The following is a 23692-nucleotide window of genomic DNA, read 5'->3' as shown; positions in this document are numbered from 1 at the left end:
TATATGACAACATCCTGAACTAACCACCAGAAAAACAGCCAACAATAATATTAAACTTCTCTCCTTCCCGGGCTGAAATGAACTTAAACCCCGGAAATATAATTATATATAATTTCAAAGCTTCGAGTTGGTGGTATAAGCAGTAATTTCCGTGTTGTTCCATACACCTATCGAACGTGAATGCAACGTCACTATGCATAGGGTTATACAATGGCTAAAATGTGTTTCAATAGTAATAGGCCTATGCATGTTAAAATGGAAAATGACAGAGGCTGCACCATCATGTCCAAAGTAAGTAAAGTAACACTTTATTATGTGATTCCTTAGGCCTACAGGTATGCACCACTACTATTGTTTTATATCACATAGGCCTAGGCCTATAACCTCTAACTATATACTTCAAATACACCGGAATTTACTGTTGTGGTAGCACCAATAGACATGTAGAACATTGATCTTATAATTATAATTATTATTATTTTAACATAATTATTGTTCCATCATTGATCTTAATAATTATTAAGCGCATCAGTAAAAAAACAGTGAGGAACGTATAACATATTTTTATCTTTTTAATTATTAAATATATTACTATTAATGGTTATATTAAATGTTTTAGTTTATTATTAATCTTATTCTATTATCAAAATATTGTTTCATATATTAATTATAATAAAATTATGATAATGTTTGGGACAGTGTTATTAGTAAAATATTAATTGGTATAATTTAATAGACAAATGTTTAAAAAAGTACTGACCTAGTAAATAGCGATGGTGATCAGACATAATCGAATTATTTGATACCATAATAAATATAAATATTATTTAAATATCTAAATAAAACAAATGTTCAAAAATGTGTTCAATTCACTTCAATTCAAAAGACATTCATATGCCCAATCTGTTAAATTCACAGCACGGATTATTTACCGAAATAACAGAACAATATATTAGGTCTACATTAAGTTTGATCTCACGCTTTACAGTAAAGTAAAGTAAAGTATCATTTATTATCATATGTTTTAGGAAAAACATAGAAATTCTGTTTGCTCTGTTGGCGGAGCACAATATCCAACGGACACAACACGAACTCAAAAAACAAGAACATTACAAAAAAAAGTCTACATCATATTTAAGGCTCTAATAGATCCTGGAAAGAAACTATTATTAGTAGTGATGGATTCATGGTCGCACTCATTTTCCGCACATAATCCCATGCACTTATACATATATTTTTATTAAATTATAAATAATAATCATCTATACAATGTACAGATTATGTATTATTATTATTTAGGCCTACACATTAATTTTATTTACGCCCTCTATAGGGGCCAGGCTTTTCACGCTAGTTATTACGTAATTTTTTATTTTTTTTTAATTTTTTTTTTATTTCATCATATAATACATTACAAAGGAAAAACATAATCAAATAAAAAATTAAAATTAAAAGCAACAAACAAAAACAACAAAGATATCCATCTAACAAATTAAATAAAGGTTCATAAAAATTATTCTACTCTCTAACCATTTCATATTTGATTTATAAATTCTTCTAATTTTATCCATTTTCTATTAAAAATACTGTCCTCAAAATTCTGATGATAAATAAATTTTTCTGTTTCATAAAACCTTTTTAACTCGTTCATAACCATTTTGATAATTGGCTTACATTTTAACTAGTTATTTACGTAATTTGGTGATCTACAAAACCTACCAAAGTTAGTTAGTTTAAAGCAAACTTGATTTAACTCATAAAGGTCGCCATTTGATAATTTCTGTGACTTTTTAGATTTTCATTAAAATAGGCCTATAATAGATAGTAGCCGATGTAATTAAAAAACCTTACTTAAAATCCAATGCAAATTACTATACTATATCTGTATGTATTATGTAAGTAAGTAGCTCTCATACTTGAAGATTTAATGAAATATTAGTAGTAAAAAAAATAAAAAACGGAAACAACATAAATAAAACGCAACTAAGCAGGAACGCAATATTATAAAATAGTGTTGGGCATGATTCAGGATCCAAATGGAAATACGTTTCTTTGACACTAAGGGCTAATTCTTGCTTGCTAGTTTTAATTGTGCTACACGTTACTTTGTTTTTATTTTCACTTTTTTTAAATAATTGGTTACGACGCTTTATATATTGTATTTTTGTCTAATTGCATGTTAAATTCAACCAATCAAATTTAAATTACAATACATAATGTCGTATTGTAATTTAAATTCTTTTATCTTTAACTTAATTATCGCTTGTTTTATATATGTAACTCTGATAGCTGAATAAAGTAAAATCAAATCAAATATTTGCGTAATTATTAATATTTAATAATAGTTTACTACATGTGTATGTTAGTTATATATAATAGAAAAGGACTGAGGACATTATTAGCGAGCAACCATGTTTTTCGTTTCACGGCGCCGTCTTCCGTTTCCGGGAATGGAACAGAGAATAGTAGCTTTATTTATACGATCACGATCACGTTTTAAAATCTGTATTTTATTATTAGGTATTACATAGCCTATGTAAATGCGTGAACGTGATTGGTTGAAACTGCATCACATGTCTACCGCTGCTAGACTAACAATGTTATACGTTTGTGTTATAGTGGTTTTGATTGTTCAGGTGTGGAAAATTGCTACCTGATATACCCTGAAAATGGAGAGTGGAAATACCAAGATCCGGAAGGAGAAACGCATGATACAGGTTGAAACATTGTGTCACCACAATATAGGATTATAGTGTGACTTTTTAAAATATGTTAATATTAGCATAATACAGATGATATACAAAAAACATAAACAAAATTATTATAGGGCCTATATATATAATTTTTTTTTTAATGTTTTTTTTATATCATCTTTATTATACTCATTAACATATTTGTTCCATTATTGATGATACTGATTAAGAGCAATAAGGTTATTAATAAAAACAGTCAGGAATGTAGGCCTAATAATGCAATGTTTACAAATATGAAAGCCACAGTGGTCTAATGGTTAAGACATCTGCATATCAAGCCGTAATTATATTTTATTATTTATGGAATTACAGAAATAAATGAATAAACTGATATTAGTATTAATTATACTAGTAGGCCAAATCCCTAAGTATTAATTTTATTCTACAATGTTTTTTTTTTAAATTATAAAATCAAATTGCTTTTTATAAAAAAAAAAAACAATTTTATAGTAGAATTAATGTTGTAGTAAAATTAATAATTACAATAGTAACTAGTTTATTAATTTATTGCCAATTAAAAGATACAAATATTTTATAATAAAAATAAAAATAAGATTAGATAAATGTGTTATAAATAAACAAATCACTTATCACATTAATTTTTATACTTTTATATAGACAAACAAATTTTAAAATGATACAATAATGGGCAAAAAATAGCGATAGTAATCAGACTTTGAATAATACTATCTAGGATCTTATACAAAAAGTAAACATTTAAACACAAAATTGTCCATAATATATTTATTATTACACAGTTTTTAAATTAGTCATGTAACAGTGATACATTACAGATGATATTTCTTTCAAATGTTTACATTCACTATATACTCATTTGTACAATTTCTTTATACTTTGCAGGTGCAAAGGTATCATTGTTGAATCACTGCTATAAATTTATAACAGTGAGCACGAACCGAAAATCGTGTATTGATGCTCAACGGGAATGTGAAGTGATTGGTGGGAACATCACTGTTGTAAATAGTAAAGCTGAATACGATCAATTAACAAATAACGTTGAGCATGTTCTTAGCGTAGGGACTAAAAGTAAATTTAATGCCCATCATGACAACGGCCTACGCCAGAAAAAATGCATACTAATCAATGTGGCTAATGGATATATCTGGAATAATGCAAAAAAAGAAAACATAGACTGCTCACACGCTGTGGAGATAAACACCATTATATGTGAATCTACTGGTGAGTATGACAACGTTTTGACATAGATTTAAGTAAAACATTCAAAAGATAAAACAAGAAATATTTCTTACAAAAAACGCCGCGTAACTTTTTGACTGGACAGTTGTAAGAACAGTCTTCATTAATCTAATATAATAGGTCGGCCAATCAAAACGCAAGTGAACAATTGGGACTTTACTTGTGATTTATGTCATTGGCCTGTCAGCACAGTCGTTTCTTTCTAGAATTAAACGCACAAATTTGTATTGGGAATAATGTATGTGGTTATTACTATCGCATTTAGGTATTGATAATAATAATAATATGGCTTTTGAATATATAATTACTGTCTGTAGAATAACATTTATACATTTTCGGTTCGCGATGAAAAGTTATATGAATGGATTTGTAATAGGTATTTATAATAATAGTATATGGGTTGTATTATTGCTAAGCTATCACCAAATCGCGTTATAACATTATTTCTCAGGGTTTTTTGCACCATTGATCAATACCAAACGCGTATCGGTATTATAGTTTTTAATGAATCATTACATTAATAAAAATACCCAATTAAATCAATCGCGTCAGTCCAATTCCGACTTATGTTTCGATCACATAGTTCTGTGTCTACACTGTCCCAACTAGTTTAACAAAAAAAGTGTGATGTGCCCAAATATGGTAGTGATATGCCCGATTATCGTAGTGATATGACATCGTCATGTCTATATAATATGGGCACATCATATTTTATTTAGTTTGGTAGTATAGACAGAGCTTAAGGATTATATTTAAAAAATGTTTTCTTACATTTTGAACGGAAGTATTTATTTGTTTATAAGCCCAATTTTCCAGTCTTAATTTTACATTTTGAAAAAAAGTATTTATTTGTTTATAAGCCCAATTTTCCAGTCTTAATTTTACATTTTGAAAAAAAGTATTTTATTTGTTGATAAGCCCAACTGTGCAGTCTTATTTTACATTTTGAACGAAAGTATTTATTTGTTGATAAGCCCAATTTTGCAGTCTTATTTTACATTTTAAACGAAAGTATTTATTTGTTGATAAGCCGAATTTTCCAGTTTAATAATAATGACCCCTTCCACAGTGCTTATACCATATACATTTTACATGATATTGACCGTGGGTTCTTTACGCCTCTGATGCATTTGTTTTTATTGTACCTTTTTAATAAATTATTATATGTTTAGGCCTAATCACACCCAATTTAATGAAACGGTCAGATTCCGATTTCAATTGAACGAAAGTAGTACTGTATTTATTATTCATTGATAAGCCAAGGGTCCCATGGCGTTAGCCGATATCTTGAGCATTTGACTCTTGTAACACAAATCATTCTTCAAAATCTAAAGAAAGAACCTCACACGTCTTTTTTGTGAGTGATACACTATGGATATGCCCACGGAAATAATATGTGGACATTGCAAACAATCATAGGCCTACAGTAACAAACATAACATGGCTAATAAGCATAACATTCAGACTTGCTTGTTTTCTAGTGGATTTTTATTTACTTTAGCATGTAGAATAAAACTAGTAACAGTGGCTATATTAATAATTATACTGATTATCCTTGATGTTATCGCGTCTAATAATAAAATATTTTGTTGTTGATAAGCCCAATTTTTCAGCCTTGATTTTACATTTTGAACGAAAGTATTTATTTGTTGATAAGCCCAATTTTGCAGTCTTAATAATGACCCTTCCACAGTGCATTTTACATGATATTGACCGAGGGTTTTTACGCCTCTATAGGCACTGATCAATACCATAATTAATGTACTTTTTTAAATGAATATTGAAATGTTTCAACACTCCCAGATTTCCTCATCTTTATCGTTTCAAAAATTAATTAAATAATTTTCAGTGTATCACCGGGCGGTTTGGAATTTATTTCTATGCCTGTTGTGTTTATATATATAATATTAAGTATAATTATGAATTCACCAACACTTTCAGGCCCGGGGCCGAGTTGTAGACCAGACTTCCATGCACAGCCACATGTTAAGGAATATGAATCTCTTTATGATTTTAATATGGTTCGAAATGATATTACACAACAACGATTAGACAGCAACTGTGCAAGAGTCAAACTAATAAAATCGGAATGATCAATTAATTGAACATTTACAGCATAAGGCCCAGGACGATAACGATCGACGATAAATAGACAAATTAATGTGCATTTTTAATACATAAACCAAAAGACATATAAACAATTCCTTTGATGAAAATTATATTTTCACACGTCCAATCAAATGACGTCATGATTAGTAAGACCAATAATATCGTGACAATACAGCGATTTTATTGTTTTTATTTATCATGACGTCATTTGATTGGAATTTGAAAAACATTATTTTTATCAAAGACAGCATAAATGATTATCCTATAGGTCTAGAACGAAAACCTTTCTAATTTCTTTTGGTTTATGTAAAAAAAATGCATGCTATATATATATTTATCGTCTGTCGTTATCGTCATAGTGTAATTGGGCCTTTATACAAAAAAAATAAATTGATTACGAAGTTACATGTCATTTTCACCTATCACCAAAAAACTAACCTTTTCAAAACTAATTAATTGTTACGAAGCCAATTTATATTATATATTTCATTAAAACTGAACTTTACGGTAAATGAAGAGTAAGTATCAGTTAAAATGAATAATTATAACTAGTAGGTCTATGAACTTGCGTCCAGACACAGAACTGTGACATTACTAAATGTTGAAACCACTTATAAAACCTTTTTTTTAAAGAAAATATAATTGTGTTAGGAGAAGGCTAATAAACAAATAGATAATGTTCAAACCTTTTTCTGGATTAATTAATGGAGCAGGCGTTCCTAATAATCTTCTGTAGACTGATTGTTCACCTTCTGACGATAATTGATTGGACCCCCCACGGCATCTGATAACCAACAAAAAATTTACGAGGACTGTTTCAATGATTTAATATCTGACGGCGTATTATTATAACATTGGCCTAGATTGAAAGTCAAAGAAAGTCATTGTAAATACCTCTCTTTATGTTGACAGAGCCAAAATAAAGTTTTGACCATTATCGAATGATTATTTGACAGTGACTTATTATAATACCGCCCTGGTTGACAGCAAAAACGAAGTTATTATTTATTGATCAAGATTTTACAGATTTTCGTCTACATCTCAATAATACTGTATTATCAGCAAAGGCTTTCATATAGACTCTCTTCTCCCAGACGTTTTTTGGGTCCAGCAGCTACCTATAAATTATAGTCGAGTTTCCAAATTCACAAAACTGTCAGCCTTAGATACTAAAGCTACCGCTATGAAACAGCTTATTAATGAATGTGTCCTCCTGGGACATAGCTGGCTAGAGCCGCGGCGCGAAAAAACAATTGTTACAACCAGTATTTACAGTAACTACACACTATTCGAAGCAATGAATAACACAAATTACAAAACAAACCGGTCATTAATAATTTTATGTTAAGCCTATATATTATATGATTTGGCAACATTTTAAATAAGATTGTCTACGATTACATATTGAATGCCTGCCATACATATGAATCCGACGTCAGTAATTTACAAACAAATGTTACAAAGATTGACCAGTGATTTAAGATTATATTTTGAATACCCGCTGCTAATGTTTAATAATAATAATAATAATAATAACAGGATTTTTATAGCGCACATACCACTCAAGAGTGCTCAAGGCGCATAAAAAAAAAAATAAAAACAAATCATACAAATGCCTGACAAATAAAATGCAATTTCTTTGGAGGGTCCCCCTCCGTTCTCGTTCTGTCGCGGTCCCGGACCCCTACCTAGGTGACCAAACAAAGGAGCAGGATACACATTTGCCTTGCCACAGACGACTGGGTGTTCAGAGACAACAACCAAGACAGAGGCACCCCAAAGATAATGCTGGTCAGGAAAAAGTATACTATAAAATTCTAGAACTTTAAGAAACCTCATTATTTCCATATGCCTTAATGAATAAATGTGTTTTTAATAATTTTTTACCGAGCTCTAACAGTTTTGCAAAATCTGATAGAGCTCGGTAGAGCATTCCATAGACGAGGAGCAGTAACGGTGAAAGCTCTGTCTCCCCATGAGTGGTGAGACTTAGGTTGATGTAGAAGCAGCGTATCACTAGAACGCAGATTCCGTCTGGGAACATACAGCCTAAGCATGTCAGAAATATATTCAGGAGCCATGCCATTAATAGACTTAAAAACTTAAAGTAATATTTTTAAAACAATGCGGTACCAACAGGAAGCCAATGCAACGTTTCCAAGGTATTTGATATGTGTGCATATCTTGGTAGTTTTTTTAACAACTCGTGCCGCTGTATTTTGAATCAGCTGAAGCCTGTGGAGTTGTTTTTGTGGGAGACCAAATAACAAGGAGTTACACATATCGAGACGCGAACTAACAAATGCATGTACAAGTTGCTCAGCAGCTGCACGATTTAAGTATTTTCTGATGCCTCGAATATTTCTTAAATGATATGACGATGCAGACGTAATTTTAGAAATATAAGCCGTCATTGTCATATTAGAATCCAGAATTACACCAAGATTTCTAACTTGTGTAGTATTTTTAGTACAAAAATTACCAATGGAAACCCTCCTAGATGCAATTTTCTCTAATTGTTGTTGCGAACCAAATAGAATGTATTCATCTTATCATCATTAAGTTTTAAAAAGTTTTTGGCCATACAGACACGAATTTCAGAGATACATTTTTCAAGCAAATCAATTGATAATTCACTCTGTGTCATGGTAGGTTTAAACGATATATATATCTGAGTGTCATCAGCGTAAACATGATAGCTAAGATTATATTTCTTAATGATATCCCGAATAGGATATACATTGTAAACAATTGCGGACCTAACACAGATCCTTGCGGAACAGAGAAATTAAAAGTGGTAGGTTGAGAGATTACCTCTCTAATACAAATCTGTTGAGGTCTGTCCGCCAAGTATGATTTACACCATCTTAGTACACATCCCTCAACACCAATAGAAGCATGCAACCTCTCAATCAGAATACTATGATCTACCGTATCAAACGCAGCACTCAAATCAAGTAAAATTAAAGCAGTTACTTTTCCAACATCCATCGCACGAAGTATATCATTGCTAACGCGCAGCAGTGCAGTTTCAGTACTGTGATGTGCTTTATACGCTGATTGAAACGGATCAAGTAAAGAATTATCCTTTACATGTGATAGTATACGTTTAGATACCACTTTTTCAATTACTTTTCCAAGAAAACACAGATTTGATACTGGTCTGTATGTAATTGGATAGCTTTTCAGGATCAAGACCCGATTTCTTTAATTGAGGACGTATGTGCGAGATTTTACAAAAATCTGGGAAAACCTCAGTTTCCAAAGACAGATTAACGACACGTGTAATTAGTGGAACAAAAACAACAGCATTTCTCTTAATTAACAGAGTAGGAACTGGATCAAGACTGCCAAATTTAGCAGGCGAGTTTTTGACAATTTCAGAAATTTCTTTTTCACTTGCAGGTTCAAATTTACAAAGGGAGGGACAATTATACTTTTCACAGCATACGTCGTTATTAAAGTAATGAGACAAACTTCCAGCACTATCTTTAACAAGAAGTTTACGAATATTAACAATTTTATTTTTAAAAAATACGGAAAATCTTTCTGCAAGCAACTCATCTGAGTGAGAAAATGGAAGCACCGACGATTTAGAACGGTGAAAAAGATTGTTTACAACTTTAAACAGCTTCTTCTGATCACCTGAGCAATCTTCGACCAGATCAGAATAATATCGTTTCTTAGCACTTTCAACAAGCATTAACAATACACCGCTGATGACAATATTTCTGTCTATCTAAGGTATTTTTTGATTTCATCCATCTTCTCTCAAATACGCGACGGAGTTTTCTCGCAGATCTAATTTCATCAGTATACCACGGTTTTGAAGAATTTAGTTTGATACATTTTGTTTTTAAAGGTGCATGTTTATCCATAACTTCTCTTAAAGAACAGTATCTTTCAATATTTTCTTGCAAAGTACCATCATGCATATCAGACAACCGAGCTTGTATGTCATTTGAAAATATTGTTGTATCAATACTGTTTATATTTCGGATTTTAATTTTCGATTTAGGAAGAGGTGGTTTCTTGAAGTTGAGACTACAAAGAATAGAAAATTATCAGAGATACCCGGTTTTACAGTGATCCCCGAGATCAGAGAAACATCTCTAGTAATAATAAGATCAAGACAATGACCACCATCATGCGTAGGTTCATTTACATGCTGTATAAGATTGAAAGACTGCAATAGACGATTAAATTTATTTGCAGCGATATTCTCATTTTTATCAATGTGGATATTAAAATCACCACAAAAAATTACTTCTGATGGAATAATGAGATAATCAAAAATCATATTTTCAAATTTATTAAGAAAGTCGGTGACAGACAAACTCGGTGGTCTAAAGATGCATACAATATAAATTGTGTTTGAACTTAATGTAAACTGTAAATGTATTGATTCAAATGAAGAATAAGCATTAACATCATTTTTCATATTAACACTTAGACTAGATTTAAATAAAATTCCAACCCCTCTACCGATTTTATCCAATCTAGGAACATGTTTGAAACAATATCCTAGTGGAGTTATGTTTCCAATGGAGAGGTTGTCATCAGGTCGAAGCCATGTTTCAGACACAGACACGATATCAATGTCATTACTAACAACAAAGTCTGTGAATTCATCACTTTTGTTACGCAATGAACGAGCATTTAGCAAACAAAATATAAGTGACGAATTTGCAGAATTTGAATTTAATTTTTGTGGGTAGGTTTTCGTGGATCTTTTCTTGCACCGATTTTTATAGTCCCCTGTTGATGATTGACGCATTCTCTCTGACGAATTGGTTGGTACTGATTTGAGAGCAGAAAAGATGACGGAGGTGGACTCATCGCCGACTCACTACTTATGTGATCAATAATGTTCTTCGCCAGAGTACTTGTTCCTCGTGGGCTAAGATGAACTCCATCAGAAGATAGTTTCATGAATGGAATATTTGTATTATCAATAAATCCCCAGCCATTCTCTTTGCATATGAGTTTCATATGGTGATTTGCTCTCTCTACATCATCGCATCTGGTTGCGTCGGTGTATGATGGAGGAAACTGTGCACTTTATTGGCTTCAAGGTTTCACACAGAGATGTCGTTTTTTAGGTCAAAGTGTCTGAACTGTCATTTCTATTGTTAGTTCCCACATGAACAATCACTCTTTCAACACCATGTTTTACTGCAAGACGCTTGGCACAATGCGCGAGGTCTTCTATTTTTGCACCACGCATAGTGTGGCATATCACCCTTTTTTCAGTAGAATTACTTAATCGTTGGGGACGAAGATGTTTAATCATTGCATCACCAATAATCAGAACGTCAGCTGGAATTGTGTAATCTTGAGTACTAGCAGTTTTATCAGAAATTGTTTGTGTGTCGCTTAGTACTTTGTTTATATTACGGTATTGATGAAGCTGTAGTTGATAAGAATCAACTTTTCCAGTACTCTTCGTTACATCATTAGTAGGGCTAGTCGTGTCCAATGCGTTATATAGAGTGTCCAATGCGTTATATAGAGTGTCAATTAGCTGCTCAGAATAAGTCCGAGAATCATCGATAGCTTTACTGTCACAATTTGGTTCTGCATTAGACCGATTTTGTTTCGGGAGGTCCAATGAGGTCAGATGTATAGACTGTTCTTGAGGAGAGGAACATCTATCGTGCAGACCAAGTTTGGGACAGGTTTTATGTTGTGTAACACTATGCCCCTTCACAGTAATAAAGTCAGATGTGTCAATAGCAACTTAGGTTATTTTCGCATCGTATGCTTCATCTTTGGCTTTAGCAGCATCTTTATGAGCGGAGATAAGTAGATCGTGTAGTTTTGTCACTTCCTTATCTTTTTGCTGCAAAAGTTGTAAAGTATGCTGCAATTGTGTTACATCGGACTTAAGAGCTTCGAATTTAATATTCATATTCTGTTTGAATTTTCTATTTTCTTGTAGGGATTTAACCTCTTTTTTAAATTCATTAAGCTCACATCGAATATCTTTTACAGCTTCAACCAAAATAGCACAATCATTGTTTTTAGCTAGTAATTTATCTTTCAGGACTCTATTTTCATTTTCAGACATTTTAATTTTGAGTTCGAAGTTTTCTTTTAGCAAATCAGATAGATTTGGAGAAGCTAATGAGTGATCAAAATGTGATTGAGTGCAAGCGGAATGGATGTTTTGAAGGTCATTTACATCAGTGGTAACCAGGTCATGTAATGTATCATTACATTCAGTATCTATTTTGTTACTTTCAATAGCTGTATTTACTAAAGGTAGTTCCACTTCAGCATCATTGACTTTAGTTGCATCAGTACATTCTAAGTCATTGCACACCCCATTTTCGCGGAGATATTTTTCGGCTTTTTCAACACTAAAAATGATTGGAATAAAGCTCCGTGATAGCCATCAGTATTTGCTTGGCATTCCAGCCAGGATAAATAGATACCTGGTTGTTTCCCGACAGCAACAGCATAAACCTTTTTCTTTTTAGTTTTCTTAGATTTAATTAGTTTGTCAGCCATTGCTATGTGTTGCATTGTTGCATTAGCGATTTCGCTATGCAGTGGTATTTGTACGATTTCAATGGACAAAAGAAGACAATAGAAAGTACTGTTGCCTAGCACAACGACGCCTCGCACTGATTGGCCGATTAGAAGGCAGAAAAGACGCGGTACGATCGTTTGAGGTCCCAGCAATGAAAAGGGCCAAACTAACCCTGTATAGATCGTATGGTACAACTTTTTTTCTATCCGTGGGCCTAGGCGTTGAAGGTCTAAATCACTTGGATCTAACAATGGGTTCTGTAATAAAAAGTGTACTTTCCTTTTATATGAGTTCCTTGTTTATCACTATGAGTTCAACACCAAATAAAAGTCCAGATATTGTCAAATAATAACAACAATTAAGAGATATCTTTCAAGTAGCGTACTCGTACGCGTACTTGTTAACCACACAATCGAACAATTTAAAGACAGAGTAATACATTTAGCATAAACTTATTATTTAGGCCCCTATATTAAATTATATATATTTACTAATAATTTTCCTTGAACTACTTTTATGACGATAACAAATTAAAATCATTATTTAGGCCTAAATAATAAAAATTATCCAAAAATAAATTGAAAACATGTGATATGCAAACAGGATATGCACCGAAATTGAACTAGGACTATCAATTGCGATTAACATATACAATGGGCAGCTTGGAGCTACGTAGTACTTTGTTTGATGGGCGATGGTCCAGTGTAATTTCCACTATTTTAGTCTAAAACCTCTTATTGATATAATTTAATTAGTTTTCTAATTGTGGCATTTATGAAATCTTTGCGGTAGTAGCCCAGGCCAATTTGAATTGCATCACAACATACGGTAAGCTTCGAACTGGTTTTTAAGGCCTGCGGTAATTTATTCATCCATGTTCCTAAGAGATGTTTGCAATCTATTTCAGAGTCTCTACTTGCTCATTCCCATCAATCCGACCACAAAGTATTATGGTTTTCGTTCCTTTTCTTTGGCCTCTGTCGCCCTTTGAAACGGTTTATTTTCATCTCTATCCGTCGGGCTACTTCAAATCGCTTATTTTAAGGCTCTGAAAAATCACCTTTTTTCTCCTAGTTTCCGCTTTTTATTTCTTTTTTTGAAAGCGCATTGAGGCTTTGCAAAATGCGCTATATAAGTCCCATTTGTCGTCGTCGTCATCGTCATTATTATTATTATTATTATTAATAGACATTTATAATTTTAGAGACCTATTGGTTTCATTCAACTGAATTATTTATTAAGTAACTATTCTTGAATAGTAATTCATACATTTGTAATTAAAATTGCTGTTAAGTTTCATGAGATCAAATTTTCTACAGATGCATCTCCTGATATATGCCCAGTACCGTCACAATCAACGACCCTCGTACCAGAATTAACAAAAACGTCACTGGTAACATCGACGTCTGCAGACTATGCTATTTCATCAACGAATAACATATCACCACCACATGCATCTGAACAACATAAGTCAAGTGCTAACTTAGTTGCTGCGATCTGTGTGCCGTTGGTTGTTATAATTTTGATTGTACTCATTGCTTTCTTTCTAATTCGACGGAAAAGGAAAAAGCGACAGATGGTAGATAGAGGTGCGTAAAGTTTGATAGCAACATATAGGATAACATTTATTTTAGTATAAATATTTTCAAAATGTGTAATTCTCTCTTATGAAATTGTTAGGTAGGTTATCGTATTGTTTGTGTTTGTTACCATTATTTTTAATATTGTAGGCTTTATCTATTATTTATGAATGTTCTATGTTAAGGAACTTTAAAAAAAAGTTTGTGATCAAAATCATTATTTACTGACAAAGTGGTGCAAATTTCATTGCAACTAAAACAACAATTATTGACGGTACCTTCTACGCTACTGCCTTAAGAGAATGTTAACAAACTATCAAGTATTATGGAAAATTAATTATTCTAAACATTTCCAATGGAAATAAACCAGTTTAATTGTTGTTGTTACGTTTCTTGCTGGCCAACTTCACGTCACTTTTAACAGTTTACAAAATAAACAAGAAATATTTCTTACAAAAAACGCCGCGTAACTTTTTGACTGGACAGTTGTAAGAACAGTCTTCATTAATCTAATATAATAGGTCGGCCAATCAAAACGCAAGTGAACAATTGGGACTTTACTTGTGATTTATGTCATTGGCCTGTCAGCACAGTCGTTTCTTTCTACTGTAGAATTAAACGCACAAATTTGTATTGGGAATAATGTATGTGGTTATTACTATCGCATTTAGGTATTGATAATAATAATAATATGGCTTTTGAATATATAATTACTGTCTGTAGAATAACATTTATACATTTTCGGTTCGCGATGAAAAGTTATATGAATGGATTTGTAATAGGTATTTATAATAATAGTATATGGGTTGTATTATTGCTAAGCTATCACCAAATCGCGTTATAACATTATTTCTCAGGGTTTTTTGCACCATTGATCAATACCAAACGCGTATCGGTATTATAGTTTTTAATGAATCATTACATTAATAAAAATACCCAATTAAATCAATCGCGTCAGTCCAATTCCGACTTATGTTTCGATCACATAGTTCTGTGTCTACACTGTCCCAACTAGTTTAACAAAAAAAGTGTGATGTGCCCAAATATGGTAGTGATATGCCCGATTATCGTAGTGATATGACATCGTCATGTCTATATAATATGGGCACATCATATTTAGTTTGATAGTATAGACAGAGCTTAAGGATTATATTTAAAAAATGTTTTCTTACATTTTGAACGGAAGTATTTATTTGTTTATAAGCCCAATTTTCCAGTCTTAATTTTACATTTTGAAAAAAAGTATTTATTTGTTTATAAGCCCAATTTTCCAGTCTTAATTTTACATTTTGAAAAAAAGTATTTTATTTGTTGATAAGCCCAATTGTGCAGTCTTATTTTACATTTTGAACGAAAGTATTTATTTGTTGATAAGCCCAATTTTGCAGTCTTATTTTACATTTTAAACGAAAGTATTTATTTGTTGATAAGCCGAATTTTCCAGTTTAATAATAATGACCCCTTCCACAGTGCTTATACCATATACATTTTACATGATATTGACCGTGGGTTCTTTACGCCTCTGATGCATTTGTTTTTATTGTACCTTTTTAATAAATTATTATATGTTTAGGCCTAATCACACCCAATTTAATGAAACGGTCAGATTCCGATTTCAATTGAACGAAAGTAGTACTATATTTATTATTCATTGATAAGCCAAGGGTCCCATGGCGTTAGCCAATATCTTGAGCATTTGACTCTTGTGTAACACAAATCATTCATCAAAATTTAAAGAAAGAACCTCACACGTCTTTTTTGTGAGTGATACACTATGGATATGCCCACGGAAATAATATGTGGACATTGCAAACAATCATAGGCCTACAGTAACAAACATAACATGGCTAATAAGCATAACATTCAGACTTGCTTGTTTTCTAGTGGATTTTTATTTACTTTAGCATGTAGAATAACTAGTAACAGTGGCTATATTAATAATTATACTGATTATCCTTGATGTTATCGCGTCTAATAATAACATATTTTGTTGTTGATAAGCCCAATTTTTCAGCCTTGATTTTACATTTTGAACGAAAGTATTTATTTGTTGATAAGCCCAATTTTGCAGTCTTAATAATGACCCTTCCACAGTGCATTTTACATGATATTGACCGAGGGTTTTTACGCCTCTATAGGCACTGATCAATACCATAATTAATGTACTTTTTTAAATGAATATTGAAATGTTTCAACACTCCCAGATTTCCTCATCTTTATCGTTTCAAAAATTAATTAAATAATTTTCAGTGTATCACCGGGCGGTTTGGAATTTATTTCTATGCCTGTTGTGTTTATATATATAATATTAAGTATAATTATGAATTCACCAACACTTTCAGGCCCGGGGCCGAGTTTGTGTAGACTAGACTTCCATGCACAGCCACATGTTAAGGAATATGAATCTCTTTATGATTTTAATATGGTTCGAAATGATATTACACAACAACGATTAGACAGCAACTGTGCAAGAGTCAAACTAATAAAATCGGAATGATCAATTAATTGAACATTTACAGCATAAGGCCCATACACTAGGACAATAACGATCGACGATAAATAGACAAATGTGCATTTTTAATACATAAACCAAAAGAAATATAAACAATTCCTTTGATGAAAATTATATTTTCACACGTCCAATCAAATGACGTCATGATTAGTAAGACCAATAATATCGTGACAATACAGCGATTTTATTGTTTTTATTTATCATGACGTCATTTGATTGAAATTTGAAAAACATTATTTTTAGAACGAAAACCTTTCTAATTTCTTTTGGTTTATGTAAAAAAAATGCATGCTATATATTTATCGTCTGTCGTTATCGTCATAGTGTAATTGGGCCTTTATACACAAAAAATAAATTGTTTACGAAGTTACATGTAATTTTCACCTATCACCAAAAAACTAACCTTTTCAAAACTAATTAATTGTTACGAAGCCAATTTATATTATATATTTCATTAAAACTGAACTTTACGGTAAATGAAGAGTAAGTATCAGTTAATATGAATAATATAACTAGTAGGTCTATGAACTTGCGTCCAGACACAGAACTGTGACATTACTATCATAAATGTTGAAACCACTTATAAAACCTTTTTTTTTAAAGAAAATATAATTGTGTTAGGAGAAGGCTAATAAACAAATAGATAATGTTCAAACCTTTTTCTGGATTAATTAATGGAGCAGGCGTTCCTAATAATCTGCTGTAGACTGATTGTTCACCTTCTGACGATAATTGATTGGACCCCCCACGGCATCTGATAACCAACAAAAAATTTACGAGGACTGTTTCAATGATTTAATATCTGACGGCGTATTATTATAACATTGGCCTAGATTGAAAGTCAAAGAAAGTCATTGTAAATACCTCCCTTTATGTTGACAGAGCCAAAATAAAGTTTTGACCATTATCGAATGATTATTTGACAGTGACTTATTATAATACCGGCCTGGTTGACAGCAAAAACGAAGTTATTATTTATTGATCAATATTTTACAGATTTCCGTCTACATCTCAATAATACTGTATTATCAGCAAAGGCTTTCATATAGACTCTCTTCTCCCAGACGTTTTTTGGGTCCAGCAGCTACCTATAAATTATAGTCGAGTTTCCAAATTCACAAAACTGTCAGTCTTAGATACTAAAGCTACCGCTATGAAACAGCTTATTAATGAATGTGTCCTCCTGGGACATAACTGGCTAGAGCCGCGGCGCGAAAAATAAACGTGTTATTATTGTATGCATTTTTGAATTGGCCTAACTGTATTCGAATGTTAATCTTTGATCTGTTTTTAATTAAGGTTTTAAACTCCCATTTCTAATAGATTGCTTGAAATCTGGTTCTCATACATTTTCTAATTGTTTTTGACCAAATGAATAAATGAAAAAGATAAATAATAATTATATGTTTTCTTCAGATATATATTCTGGAATAATGCCCTTTGCAATCAACATAATCCCAGATAAGCATCAGCAACGTCTTATGATTTGTATCATTGTTTTAAATTTATTTTCATATGGTAATGGAGCATTAATCCCCACACACCCAGACTAGAAACACTAGGCAATACATGTGAAACACACGGATGCTGCATTACCGAATATGCATATGATGAGAAATCTAGATACAATTGACCATAAAGATATGTTCACTACTCGCATAAATGTGGTCGGATTGGCCACATGTTGGTTTGGTTACAAAACTATACAGATGAGCAACTATGGTGGTCAATTTTAATTTGTTAATTTTATCTTTGTAGATTCTAAGGTTGACGGTAACTCTATTAAACAAGATAAACTCCAGACTGGTTCATATAAGCATGGTGCTGCTATTCCATCAATTGACCAGAGTGAATTGTACCATGATACTGTCGTTAAAAATGAAGTGTATGGTTTGATTTCATAAAGATGTTGCAAATATTAACTATCTGTATGTCCTAAGCCTAAATTTCATCATAAAATGCATTAGTGGCATGTTAGCTACAAAATCGTTACCTGAATAGGCCCTATCCTAAGTATTTTATATAAAATTTAATTATACTAATTTATATCAATTTTCATTGTAATTAAGTGCAAAGAGCAATGTAACATTAACATACACATAATACGTATGATATTGATGTTTCTTTTGCTTGTGATTTTATTTATGTGTATTTAGGGACCTAACGAGACAAGTATTTTTAATTTAATTCTTTAAAAAATTAGTTTATTCTATTGCTTTTTTAAATTTTAATAAAATGTCAAAAATATTTATGCCAATTAATAAATATAAATGATTTAATATTTATGTAATTAATACCAGAAAAATACAGTGTTGAGGTGGCTAAAAATAGTCTGTAAAATGTTCAGGCGATGCTTATTATTTATAAAATTAATAACAGAAAAGTGCAGTATTGAGGTGGCTGAAAACAGTCTGTGAAATGTTCAGACGATGCTTATTATATATAAAATTAATAACAGAAAAGGTGCAGTATTGAGGTGGCTAAATATAATTTGTAAATAATGTTCAGACGATGCTTATTATTTATAAAATTAATAACAGGAAAAGTGCATTATTGAGGGGGTTAAACATAGTCTGTAAATAATGTTCAGGCGATGATTATTATTTATAAAATCAATAACAGAAAAGGTGCAGTATTGAGGTGGCTAAATATAGTTTGTAAATAATGTTCAGGCTATGCTTATTATTTATAAAATTAATAACAGAGAAAATGCAGTATTGAGGTGGCTAAAAATAGTCTGTAAATAATGTTCAGACGATGATTATTATTTATAAAATTAATAACAGAGAAAATGCAGTATTGAGGTGGCTAAAAATAGTCTGTAAATAATGTTCAGACGATGATTATTATTTATGAAATTAATAACAGAGAAAATGCAGTATTGAGGTGGCTAAAAATAGTCTGTAAATAATGTTCAGACGATGATTATTATTTATAAAATTAATAACAGAGAAAATGCAGTATTGAGGTGGCTAAAAATAGTCTGTAAATAATGTTCAGACGATGATTATTATTTATAAAATTAATAATAGAGAAAATGCAGTATTGAGGTGGCTAAAAATTGTCTATAAATAATGTCCAGACGATTATTATTATTTATAAAATCAATAACAGAAAAGGTGCAGTATTGAGGTGGCTAAATATAGTTTGTAAATAATGTTCAGGCGATGCTTATTATTTATAAAATTAATAACAGAAAAGGTGCAGTATTGAGGTGGCTAAATATAATTTGTAAATAATGTTCAGACGATGCTTATTATTTATAAAATTAATAACAGGAAAAGTGCATTATTGAGGGGGTTAAACATAGTCTGTAAATAATGTTCAGGCGATGATTATTATTTATAAAATCAATAACAGAAAAGGTGCAGTATTGAGGTGGCTAAATATAGTTTGTAAATAATGTTCAGGCTATGCTTATTATTTATAAAATTAATAACAGAGAAAATGCAGTATTGAGGTGGCTAAAAATAGTCTGTAAATAATGTTCAGACGATGATTATTATTTATAAAATTAATAACAGAAAAGGTGCAGTATTGAGGTGGCTAAATATAATTTGTAAATAATGTTCAGACGATGCTTATTATTTATAAAATTAATAACAGGAAAAGTGCATTATTGAGGGGGTTAAACATAGTCTGTAAATAATGTTCAGGCGATGATTATTATTTATAAAATCAATAACAGAAAAGGTGCAGTATTGAGGTGGCTAAATATAGTTTGTAAATAATGTTCAGGCTATGCTTATTATTTATAAAATTAATAACAGAGAAAATGCAGTATTGAGGTGGCTAAAAATAGTCTGTAAATAATGTTCAGACGATGATTATTATTTATAAAATTAATAACAGAGAAAATGCAGTATTGAGGTGGCTAAAAATAGTCTGTAAATAATGTTCAGACGATGATTATTATTTATGAAATTAATAACAGAGAAAATGCAGTATTGAGGTGGCTAAAAATAGTCTGTAAATAATGTTCAGACGATGATTATTATTTATAAAATTAATAACAGAGAAAATGCAGTATTGAGGTGGCTAAAAATAGTCTGTAAATAATGTTCAGACGATGATTATTATTTATAAAATTAATAATAGAGAAAATGCAGTATTGAGGTGGCTAAAAATTGTCTATAAATAATGTCCAGACGATTATTATTATTTATAAAATCAATAACAGAAAAGGTGCAGTATTGAGGTGGCTAAATATAGTTTGTAAATAATGTTCAGGCGATGCTTATTATTTATAAAATTAATAACCGAGAAAATGCAGTATTGAGGTGGCTAAAAATAGTCTGTAAATAAAGTTCAGACGATGCTTATTATTTATAAAATCAATACCAGAAAAGTGCAGTATTGAGGTGACTAAAATAATCTGTAAATAATGTTCAGACGATGCTTATTATTTATGAAATCAATAACAGAAAAGGTGCAGTATTGAGGTGACTAAAATAGTTTGTAAATAATGTTCAGACGATGATTATTATTTATAAAATCAATAACAGAAAAGGTGCAGTACATTAACAGTCGTAAATAATGTTATTCGGTGCTACTAAGCTTGAAAGCCTATAAGCTGAAAAAGTTTAAATAAAATATATATTGAGGCACATCGTACCTAGTTTCTATGAAATATAAGCGTTTATTTATTTTACTGTATAGAATTTACAATTTTGTTTTTCGAAATTGTCGATGATTCATTTTCGGACAGATGTGATTTTAACTGTCGACTAATACTCAACATTGATTAAATCTGCATTAAATGAAAACGACTACTACAAACATGCATTGACTGAAATGATGATTAAAATGCATCAACTAAATGCATTCTACATCGACTGATACTGATACTGATATTATTTTATTGTTCATAGTAATATAAAATGGAAATACATTTGAAACTGGCATGAAATAAGAAGATTGATCTTCATCGACAAAATACGTTGACTAAAATGGACCGATTCAACACAATCTACTAACATGTGCTGACTAAAATGCATTACTTAAAAACATGACTAAATGCGTTTGTGAAAAACGAAGGATTCCTCCACAAAACAGGAAAACAGTTAATAGAAGGAATAAACTTTGGTCTCTAGCGCTTGAAACATAAATATGATCCTGGAAAGAAATCATATTATATCTAAATGTAATTGAGTAACTAAGTACATTGCAGTACACTGGAAAAATACGTTATAACAATAACAAATTATATTTTACGACAATGACATCAATTTTTAAACTGAATTTTTAAATAAAATATTTCCAGCTGTTTTAAAAAAAATTTCATTTCTTTGCGCCTCACTCCACAAAAAAAAATTTAAAAATGCGAAACAACACATAAACAAAATAAAAAATAAAACCCAACAATTCAAGAATTTAACAAAGGAATCAATTTGGCGACCACTTGTTAATGGTGAAAATGGATAACGAACAAGCATTCAAAGTAAGTAATATACCTTGCAAGAATTTTTCCAAATATATTTCAGTAGATAGGCCCTATATTATTATATAGCTAATCTATCCAATATTTAGTCTGATGGCAAACTCTACAGCTCACTATGTTGGTCGGTCGGTTGGTTGGTACACACTAACTAAAATGTGTGCACTCGACTACACCCATGTATATGGCCTTGTTGAAATTGCTTTCAATCTTCGATGCAATAGCGAAGTTTGTCCTACTGCATTTTTTTTCATGTAGACTCATTAAACTAATATATATTATAATTATTACATAATGATATTATTATATTTAGCTTATGTTCCATAAAGGACAACTTCAAAAATGTTTTAATTTCCTTATTTAATATATTTCATACTTTCATGCACATTATGATATATACTCGAAAGACAACTACCGTACTGTAATAACATTAAAACTAACCAATATGGGTCAGCAAGTAGGCCTGGTTATAACATAGACCCCAAAGTTAAGGAATCAACTTGCTAGAATTATAAGGAAGAGAGTAAAAATATATCAATGTTTAAAAACAATTCTATAAACAATTATATTTGTGAAAATTGCCATTCATAAACTTCTATGAAACTGCATTTCCCAGGCTAAAAATGATCTTAAACCCGGAAGTACAAATACGAATATTTTATTTCAATGGTTTGAGTTCGTGGTAAATAGTAATTTCCGTGTTATTCCATACATTTATCGACCCTGAAAGCAACACCACTATGCTTAGGGTTATACAATGGCTAATATGTGTTTCAGTAGTAATATGCATGTTAAAATGGAAAATGGCAGAGGCTGAACAATCATGTCCTAAGTAAGTATTCATTGTTCATGTTCCTTACATAAGTATGATAAAACCAAACTATCGCATACAGTGATAACTTTATATAGACTACGGCGGAATTCACTATGTTATTTTTCACCAGTGGTAGATCTATCAGTAAATATATGAATAATATGTTATATTACATAGCCTATGTAAATACGCTAACGTGATTGGTTGAAACTGCATCACATGACTACCGCTGCGAGGATCGTAAATCGTATATATCCTCGAGAACGATGATATTGACTGTGTAATTTTCGCGTAATTATCGTGTCCCCTGTCATTAAACATATAGATTCTCGAGTACGATGATATTGACTGTGTAATTTTCGTGTGCCAACACTCGCATTGCCGATAAATAAACAAAAGTCATCAACTCGATCTTGAACTCGGGTGGAATTGTCACTCCATCGCAAGACAACGCTTCAACCGTTGCGCCACGAAAGTTGCTTGAAGAAATTAATCTTCTAAACTATTTAAACTATGCATACATAGCGCCCTCATTTGTTATAAGTCCACCCTAAATGTGATGAAACACCGTTTGTGATTGGTCAATACTCACGGTAGTAACCTAGTAACTAGTACGCGCTGAACATCCGGTGATTCGGCTCCTCGAAGAAGATCGAGAAGAAGACGAATTGTTTATTCGGCCTACCTGATTATAATTATTATTATTTTTAATAGGCTTATTGATGGAAATTCTT

General features: G+C 31.3%; 1 protein-coding gene across 1 annotated transcript; it reads left to right on the top strand.

Annotated features, from left to right (window-relative positions):
* The first annotated feature begins 119 nt into the window (after positions 1–119).
* LOC140051190 (uncharacterized) lies at positions 120–21277 on the top strand. The gene is made up of 5 exons (XM_072096325.1): positions 120–291; positions 2620–2717; positions 3615–3953; positions 13935–14204; positions 18466–21277. Exons 1-5 carry the CDS (start codon positions 194–196, stop codon positions 18609–18611), a joined length of 951 nt encoding a protein of 316 aa, XP_071952426.1. The 5' UTR covers positions 120–193; the 3' UTR covers positions 18612–21277.
* The last annotated feature ends 2415 nt before the right edge of the window (positions 21278–23692 follow it).

This window comes from Antedon mediterranea, chromosome 6, assembly GCF_964355755.1.
Source record: "Antedon mediterranea chromosome 6, ecAntMedi1.1, whole genome shotgun sequence".
In the NCBI taxonomy this organism is placed as follows: Eukaryota; Metazoa; Echinodermata; class Crinoidea; order Comatulida; family Antedonidae; genus Antedon; species Antedon mediterranea.
This window is presented reverse-complemented; position numbering and strand designations above follow the sequence as displayed.